This window comes from Ziziphus jujuba, chromosome 6, assembly GCF_031755915.1.
Source record: "Ziziphus jujuba cultivar Dongzao chromosome 6, ASM3175591v1".
Taxonomy (NCBI): domain Eukaryota; kingdom Viridiplantae; phylum Streptophyta; class Magnoliopsida; order Rosales; family Rhamnaceae; genus Ziziphus; species Ziziphus jujuba.
In genome coordinates, this window is record NC_083384.1 from 12,743,464 (window position 1) to 12,753,762 (window position 10,299).

The following is a 10,299-nucleotide window of genomic DNA, read 5'->3' on the forward strand; positions in this document are numbered from 1 at the left end:
AAATATAAGAGATCTAATTTTAACAACCAAATATATGGCTCGATAAACGAGTGTCAAACACTCATCACCTCTACTGTAAATTTTCAGAACACCTTCATCCTCCATTGATGGGAGTTCAAAATGCATTTCCCGTAATTGCTTGAACACACACAATTTTGTTTTCATTATTTCTCAGTCAATATCATCTTCTTCTCTTAATGACATAATTTATTAGATGGGTTTCACATATATTAGAGAACCACCCACAAGATTGAGAAAAAGCTGTTGGTGCTGGAGACGATGATCCATGTCCAAGACGAAATGTATAGCCTATAGAACAAAGAATAAGACGAAGAAAGAAAGTGTAAACTAACGGTGTGAAAGACTAACGTTGATTTGAATTTTTTTTTTTTTGATATATACCTAATAATACATGTGTCATTTTGTAAATGGTCATATGTACCAAATCAGCAAACACACCATGTGTACTGAAAAATTCCTCTTTAGTCAATTACTGTCCAATAGTAATGCAATGAACTGTTTGTACAGGTGGAATGTACAATTCCATGGTTTGACTTCGTCAAAGTCACCTGTCATACACATGTTCCAATAATATGGGCTATCGTAGCGTTCAAGCCAGTTTACTCGGAATAAACAGATTATTTTCCACAAACAGGAAGGCAATTAGAAATTAATTTCACCACTATTAATTCTTCAAATAGATAATGAAAACTTTGTGTTTTAAGCTTTTTTCTTAGGTCATCTGTGTCTTAATTAATTTGTTAGTACCTTTCATGATGTCACTTACGCGCATTCCAAGAAATTAAAAAGAAAATTAAATATACATTATATGTAGATATAAATGTTGAATATTCTTTCTGCTTACAAGCTATAAATATACATTTTAGGAGAAGCCAAATGCATTAAACTTAATATCTTGTGAAATAGAACGATCCATAAAGAGGCTTATAGTACTGTTGCATTTTGGTGATGGGTTGTGTTTGGAGCCATGATGCTGATCAGAAGAAAGAAAATAAAAAATATTCAGCTCCCAAGCAAGCAGCTTCTCGAGCTCCAAACAAAAGAAGGAAGACACGTGGTGGTGGTAATGGTGGAGGAGGAGGATGCGGTGGTGGAGGTTGCGGAGGAGGAGGTTGTGGAGGAGGAGGTTGTGGATGAGGAGGAGGGGGTTGACATTCGTAAATACATATAATATAGCCATGCTTTAGTGGACGTGTATCCCACTGTAGCTTGAATATGAATAAAGATGCTGAAAGTTTTGTTTATGCTAGTTTACATATATTGTTGTGTAAATCCGGAAAAATATTCAATAAAGCCTCACCCTATGTAAATCTCATACCCATATTGATCTTATATATATTTGTATAAAAAAAAAAAAAATCTGTATATAAAATAGATCTACTAAATAATTCTTCGTAAATTATCCTTTAATGAAATTTTTTTTTTCCGTATTTGCATTTTTTTACTATTAATTTTAAGCTTATCGTATATATTCACAATATACATTATCAATGGAAATTAATCACGGATGGCTAATATATGCTTTCTCTTTTATAGTTGTTATGTATGTATTTTTCTAATTTTTTTTTCATGTAACGTTGTGTGTATAAATATATATATTGCTTTCCTTTTTTCTGCATTTATCTTATGGCTACAAATTTAACCATATAGCTAAAAATATATAATTTATTTATGTTCTTTTGCAAATAAAGAGAATCATATAACCTATAATTTGGATAAATATTCTTTTTCGACTATTTTAAACCATGGATTGAGGAAGGGCCCCAATAATTACATCACCGTTCATACTATCCAGATTGAAAGTTGTACACCTGTAGTACTTGTACTGTTGATATTTCTTAACACAACTTGAATTTTCTTTGCCAAAAAAACAAATAAAAAATAAAAAAATAAAAAAAATTAAAATTCTGGATCCACTGTCCCTCCCTCTCCATCCAGTAATGTTGACACCTCATCTAAAATTTGAAGTCTAAAAAAAGTTCTCTGTTTCTCTGTTTTATCATTAACCTTTCGTTCAAGAAATCAACGTACGTCGCCACATGGGCTATGAAGCTTCCCAGAATATCATAATGTCAACATCTATAAGAATTATTAGAGGTAAGTTTTCTCAAGCGTGAGAAAAGTATTACAAAATACTTCCTTTTTTTTTTTCTTTTCTTTTTTTTAAAAGTTCTTTTCGAACAAGAATAGAAGACGTAAACGGCAAAGAATGATGGAAAATAAGCTAAGGGAAACAAAATTTTTCAAACTAATTTTATAACTGCGGTGTCATTTACTGGTTGGTGGAAAGAGACACATAGATAACATGTTATCCACATAAAGGACAAAGAATTTGCACCCATTTAAAATGATTTATTTTTTATTGAAAAAAATTATACACGGGCCCATTTTGGTTTTACATTAATATTGTAGATAGCAGTTAGTTGCAATTTTATGGCGATCCATACACATTTATGGGAAGCCTAAGGCCATGTTCAACGGTCATTTTCGTTTATATATATGTATATATATATTACCATGTGAATATCCTCATTTTGTTAAAATGCTGTATATTTCCTAGAATTATATGGAGTTTTGTAACTCCATGCAATTTAGTGACAAATATACGGAAACCATATATATATATATATATATATAACTGTAATATTCATTTCCCATGTGGACAGAAGCTAGCAACAGACGTAAGTTAGCAATACTAATGCAAGTTATTAATTAAAAAGAAAATTAAACCGGCCTTCAACTTGAAGGTAAACTTCGATTCGTAGATTCCTTCATGATTTTGTTAAACTGCTAAGCAGTAGTCAATTTGATACCCAATTGATGACTGGCCTTTATGCCAAAAAAAAAAAAAAAAAAAAATCAATAATAATAATAAAAATAAAAATAAAATAAAATGATGAGTGACCAATCTTTGAGTCCATTTTGGCAGAGATTTTTTTTTTTTTGGTTCCAAAAGTTCTATTTAATTGTTAAAATTTTTTTTATCAAAAAATAAAGATGTTTGATATTATTTAATAATAATTTGTTGATAAAAAACAGTTTTTAAAAAATCTAAATTTTAAATTTTTCTAAACAATATATTTTTTTAATCTTATATAGAAATCAATAAACATTTAATAAATTTTTTTTTTATTTATAATCAAACATTCTAATAAAAATTTTTTTACAAAAAAATCTATTATATAAAATTCTATACAAACAAATTTTCTATTTTTATCAACTGCACTTCTCATCCAAATACTTTTTCTTCGTTGACTCTTTCGACAATGCAAACATTTTCTTCGAACTGTCTTGGAGACTGTAAAGAAACATAGCAAATATCTTTAAAAAAAAAAAAAAAAAAATCCTTTATAACGAACTCATGAATGTGTGACGAAGTAAAGATGCTCCACCAAAGGAATCAACATCAGCATCGAATATTCCCTGGGTTGAAAAACTCACATTTGACTTTGTCAAAGATTCCTTTTCTACGTTTCCGTATCGCAATGGGCCACATGACCAAGTTGTTCTTTTCAGAAACAAATAATTAATTAAACCCAACCGACATGTTCCTTTAAACAATATTCATTGAATGCCTCCAAACGGGAAGTCAAATTAACCAAGAAAAAAGCTATCGTCTTCTCTTAATATTCCTAAACTAAATATGTTAATTAAGATACAGGTGTGTTTTCCGGGAAACTAATTGAAGCAAAACAAAACTACTTTTCTTCGTTTGATTCTCTAGCTGTTGATAAATTTTATAGCTATAAATATGTTAAGGGTAGCCAAAGCAATCGGAAAAAACACTTATATATATGCTACTACAATATAACAGCTAAGGAAGATAGATAGGTAGATATAATACAAAGTTTTATAGTGGTACAATATTTCGTGATGGGTTGCAACTGGAGCGAGGAACAACAACAACCTAAGCAGAAGTATCCAGCTGCTTATACTCGGCGGCCGGCATCTTCAGGAGTCCGACCTGCGAGAAGAAGAGGTAACGGCAGCATGGTTATCATGGGCAGCGCTGGTGCTGCTGCTGCATATACACCGGCTGCTGGTTGCGGTGGTGGCGGTGGAGGAGGTTGTGGCGGAGGTGGAGGAGGAGGTGGTTGTGGTGGTGGTGGAGGAGGAGGATGTTGACGATGTGCAATGTGCATACGGTGTGTATTCAACAGTTAGTTGTTGTGTGTATCATGTCATTAAGAATGTATAAAGTAGACAAAAACAAAATTATAGAGGAACTGTAATCCTTGAGAGTTATTCTCTTTTTATTTTCTAGTGATATAGGGATGTAAAAAGATATATATTTATATATATATATATATATATATATATGTTGTATTTTCACGATTAAATGATTCAAATTGTGATACTGGTTCTTTATTTATTTTGTAAAAGAAATGATAATGGTCATTACTATTGTTTAACCTTTTCTATAAAGTTACTTTACCCGATACAATGAAGGATGGATGCATGTATGGATTCGTTTGATAAAAGTTTTAAATTGTTACGTCTTTCTTAATTAATTAACCGGTGTCCATCTCTTTCTCTTTCTATATATATATATATATATATATATATATATATATGCATCTCCTAGCAAAATATATTTTAAAATGTCCAAAAGCTTTTAATTAATCTGGATTAAAAAAAGATCGTTTTTTATTTTTTTGGGTGAAAGGGAATTCCGTTCAGTTTCAGATTATATATGTGTATACTTTCCATGAAAAAAAAAAACGAAGGGAAAATGATGTGCAACTTATCATTATATTAATTCTTATATTAACATCATTTTTATCATAGTTCATTAGACGTTAATTATAAGTACCTTTAAACATATAAAATAAATATTCATAGATACATTTTTAGGTTCAGAGATCAAATGAAAATACACCCCCCTCCTTTAATTTGTAATAGAAAAAAAAAATTAAAATAATTAATTAAGATTGTTCATGAAAAGAAATTTTTGCTTAATGGAAGATACCTCAATAGAATCTTTTTGTTTGCACACAAACTTTTAGAATAGTTCAAAAAACTTTCACTAAAGAAGAGGATTATCAACTAACATTAATATAATCGCACACGTATGTAAGTTTACATTCTTCCATATTTTATTATGTACAATTATTGACATAATATCATTTTATTACTAAAGATACTAAAAGGGTAAAATAAACTATATAAATAAATAAATAATTACTTTTTTGAGATAAGGATGAAATTTTATTATTAATTGCACAATAATAATAATAATAAGACAGAAAATATTATAGTGGGAATTCAATTATTGCAGATGACGCGGAAGGAGCGTCAAAAGTTGAGGCCATATTCAGTTTTTAGTGGTGTTGTGGGTCATAGCGATTGAAAACTTGCACCATTATCAAATGGCACTTATTGTGTGCTCTTTTTTTCACTTTGGAAAAATAAGTTTCAAGGTTTTGCAATTGAAAACTTGGACCATAATCAAATGGCACTTATTGTGTGCTCTTTTTTTTTCTTTGGAAAAATGAATTCCAAGGTTTGGCAATTGAATTAAAACAAAAATAGTACTAACTTTCAACATCGATAAGAAAAATGTTATGTTGGCCTTTACCAAAAATCAAACTAGAAAATGCAAAGAATTAGCCAATTTTGCGTCTGCGTGCCAATATTGTGTACGGTTTACCAAGTCAGAAACTAAGAATGGGACCAATCCAAAAAATCAAATAACGAAAATGTCAGAATAGGACAGCAAAAACTCGTAAACTTGGAAGTACTCGAAATTAATCTCTATCATGTGGGTCCCCGTCGCCAAGTGCAGTGCACTGTTTGGACCTCTTCTAGCAGGAACAAAAACATGTTCAAATTTACAGCCGTTGGATTTTATGACTTCGAATGGATGGCTGAGATTGCAGGCATCACTCACGTATGAAAACTTTGCCCAAATCTCCCCTTTTCGTTCGCTCTCCCCTTCCGGCTCTCTAGTTCCTCTTCCACTCACACCAGCTTTTTGATTCGCCGCACCAACTCTCTGCTCGCACCAGCTCTCCACTCGCACCAGTCAAATTTTTTAATATATTATTCCTCTACAAATTAACGTGGTTGTAGCTAATATGCTAGAGAGTCCTTTTTTTTTTTTTTTTTTTTTCCCTTTTTTATTTAAGAAGTTTTAAGAGCGCAATTTTTCTTAGGCTTAATGCATGGGATACGATTAAAAGATATTTGATAGAAATATTGAATGAGATGAACTGTTGACCTTTTCTTTGAAGGAGGATCTTATCTTGATTGTGAACTCGTTTCCTTGACTGGAAATTGACTGTGTATTTCTAGCATAAAAGATAAGCAGAGGTGGGTGGGAAGGATAGTATTTCTGCTTCGGAGCAAAGCAAAACCTTTGTTTTGGCCCTTTGCATGTTTAAATGTTGCTCTACCTCTTCCTTATGCACAATGAAAACGGCAATTTTTAGAGTCTCCATTGCTGTTCTTACTTCAATTTCCAAAAAAAAAAAAAAAAAAAAAGAAAAGAAATAGCTGTTCTTATTACAATTACCCAAAAAAAAAAAATGAAAAATAGCTGTTCTTATTTCCTATTAGCGAATTCTCTACCTCCAATAAATCTTGTAATATTAGCATTATTAATCAAAAAGAATTCTAACAAAAACTATTCTTTTTTTTTTTTTTTTTTTGGTAATTAGAACTACGGTCCCTTGCTTATTCGAAATTAAACAAGGTTTTCCACATATTTTGATGATTAATTAAGCATTACAATTACTTAAAATCATAACGATTTAAAGCTGCTGCGAGTGGTGTGGGAATCAGAGAGCTGGTGTGAGTGGAAGATTTGCGATCTAGTGTGGTGTTTTGCGAGCGGAAAAGGAAGATTTGGGCAAAGTTTTCACACGTGAGTGATGCTTGCAATCTCAGCCATCCATTCGAAGTCATAAAATCCAACGGCTGTGAATTTGAGCATGCTTTTGGTCCTGATGGAAGAAGTGCGGTCGGATTTTATTCTAGACGCTCTGTATATATATATATATATATTAAAGATTCATATAACAGTTCAAATTATATGCAAGCATCCCATTTCTATATTCATTTTTTTCACATATCATAAATATTTTAATTTTTAATTTCAAGTGTCAAATTGAATTGGACCCATTTCATCAAACATCGACCAATAACAAATTTTAATTAATTTAAAGAGCTGAACATAAAATTTTTACAGTCAACTTAAATAATTGGTTTTCAATCCCATAAGCTAAAAATTGACAAAAATTCAAGAAAATGAAGGAATAGCAAGTCATAATACCGCAGTTCACAATTTGTTTACACATTTAGGAAGCTCAAAAAGCTTCCCTTGTGCAACACGGCAATACCGTCCTAATTAAAGTCAACAAAATTGCCAAAGAAGAAAGTAAAGGGAAACATAGTTTTGAAAATGGAAGATATATTGCGAATTTTTTTTTTTTACTATAAAAGGAAAAGTACCTTTGGAGAAAAAGAAGTCATTAATTATATATTATCAGTTATTTGATATCTGAGATTCGAGAAAAAATAATAATAATAATAATAGTAATAATATAAGATCAATGAAGACAGTGTTCATCATACCTATCGTTGTGGATCGGTGCTGATAGTAATAGTATTACTATGGCTGATATATAAACGATGTGTAGGAGTGGAGGTTTCCGTAGAGATTGAAATTGGCGGAGACAGAGACAACAATAATAATACCGATTTGGAAGCCGGGGATGGCAAAACAGAAATATTGCATAATGATCAGGCTAGTGATGGAAATATGTACCATTGGATTAGCACTAATACTTTAGAACAAGGAGGAGGAAAAGGGGAAGAAGGAGATACTGGCGAGGGAGGAGGAGGAGGAGGAGGAGGAGGAGGGGATTGTGGTGGCGGAGGAGTCAACTCCGGTCATCATGGCGATGGCGCCGGAGGCCATGGACATGGAGGTGGAGGAAGAGGAGGAAGTGGTGCAATTGAAAGTGGAGGTGAAGGTGGAGGAAGTAGTAATGTTGAAAGTGGAAGTGGAGGAGGGGGTAGTACTTTTGACCATGGAGGAGGACATTCCGGTGGTGGAGGAGGATATTCCGGCGGAGGAGATCATTTTAGTGGCGGTGGAGGAGGATATTCCAGTGGATATTCCGACGGAGGAGGATATTCAAGTGGAGGTTACAGTGACAGTGGAGGCTTCAGCGGTGGCGGCGGGGGAGATTATTTTAGTGGCGGTGGAGGAGGGAGCATGTGGTGAGAATTGGGCTGGAAGGAACAAGGAAGCAAAGATATTTTAATGTGATTTGGAAATTGAATGTGTATTATTATTATTATTTTTAGATCAAGAAAGTGAAGGCTTTGACAAGATAATGTTTGATAGATTAAGACGGTTAATCTGTATGTCTGTTTTTCTCATCGATTGTGAAGTAAATTATGTGCACTTATGGTTCAAAATTTCTTTTACATATATTATCGATTTTTTTATTTGTTATTATTATTATTATTTATAGATTTTAGTTTTTGTTGCAACATGCAATTTTAAAAACTAGAGAATAAAATTATCTAACTAAACTTATTCCATATAGGAAGATATAGGGATTCAACTTGGCCATGTATAGGAGGTTACATCAAATAGACGCACTCTATAATACACCAAAACAGTCGTACTAAGCAAAATAAATACTAAAAGGTATACTGTTACAGTCACTTTGCTGTATTTCAAAGTGCAAAATAGAAAAGCATATATATATATATACCTATTAATGATTTAGTTATCTATTTAATTCACTTAATTATTAACTATTTAAGAGTAATATGGATATATAATATACGATAATATTATTTTCGTTTTATGTTTTAGTAAGGAAAACTATTTAAGAGTAATATGGATATATATTGTACATTTTTTACGCGGCTGGTTCTTGATTATAAATAGGAAGCCAATGAGAGGTGGGGTTGATGAATTGAGATAATCAGCAAGCAGAAATATATAGAAAAGATATGGAACCTTGGCTAATTGCAATCATAGTTTTTGTTGTATCAACGATCATAATTATCATCTTAAGTTTGATATGTCGAGCTCAACGCACATGGGTTGGACATGGTGGAGGTAGTGGAGCAATAGGTGGCGGAATTTGGGCTGGTGGAGGTGGTGGAGTAGATATGGAGGAGGAGGTTATGATGGTGGAGCGGATTATGCCATTGGAATAGGAGGTTTCGGCGGTGGAGGCGATTATGGTGGTGAAGGGGGAGGAGGAGGTTTTGGTGGTGGAGGCGATTATGGTGGAGGAGGAGGAGGAGGAGGCGGTGGTGGTGGTGGTGGCAGCGCTTATTGAGTTGATCAAGTTATTATTTGCTATTTTACTGACGATATGATGTTGTTCTTCCTTAATTTGTAGGCATTTGTACGTAGTTTCTAGAGTAACAATAATTCAGATTTGTTGTTTCATTTATTAAATTTCTTAATTGACCTCAATTTTTTTTTTTTTGAAATTTCGTGCAACATATATTTAGTTTATTATATGTCAATACTCAACCATACAATTGTAGTTTAATTTATAAATACATGGCTTTAAACTTAAATTTAATATTGTATCATATACTCTTAACGCATCATTTAAAGCAGAAAAATAGAAATTCAAGCAACCTAATATATTGTAGCAAACAAGTATAAAACCTAAATTTTGAGTTTTAATTTACTCGTTTAATTTTTTTTTTTTTTTTAAGTGATGCGAGAGCATGTAATTGGAGAGATATATAACAATATCGTGAAAAATCCAAACAAATATTATACGACTATGATTCCTACCTAACCCATATCATTAATATTCGACCAAACGGCCGGTATGCATTTCACCAACTCAATCGCAAGGATTTAATTTGGCAAGAGGAATAAACAAAATCCCCAAATTGGTTGCAGCAAGAGTGGCCGATGAATATCAAAATGACTCTTTTTTCTGAAATATCCTCACGTCAAACCAATAGAGGTATCGTGTAACTCGTAATTGGACAGTCAATAAATATATACTTGAGGAATGCATGTTTAATTTGTTTTGATATTGTTTGTAATGTTGCGCATGACCATGTATAGCTCGTTGAATTCACATTGCATGTGGATAACGATGATGTGGTAAGATCCTTGTATTTAAGTTTTTCTTCATGTTGGGAGGTAGCCTAGATCAATGCAGCTCGATGACCAAAAATGTAGGCATAGAAAATTAAACAGACAGTAGGATAATTACATCCATGCTGTGTATGTGCCAGCCAGTTAATTTTTTTTATTTTTATTTTTGCAGAAGTGTACGA

General features: G+C 32.4%; 1 protein-coding gene across 1 annotated transcript; it reads left to right on the forward strand.

Annotated features, from left to right (window-relative positions):
• Positions 1–5,299: 5,299 nt before the first annotated feature.
• On the forward strand, positions 5,300–9,329 carry LOC132804008 (glycine-rich cell wall structural protein 1.0-like). The gene is made up of 3 exons (XM_060817885.1): positions 5,300–5,357; positions 7,662–8,247; positions 9,143–9,329. Exons 1-3 carry the CDS (start codon positions 5,300–5,302, stop codon positions 9,327–9,329), a joined length of 831 nt encoding a protein of 276 aa, XP_060673868.1.
• Positions 9,330–10,299: the final 970 nt, after the last annotated feature.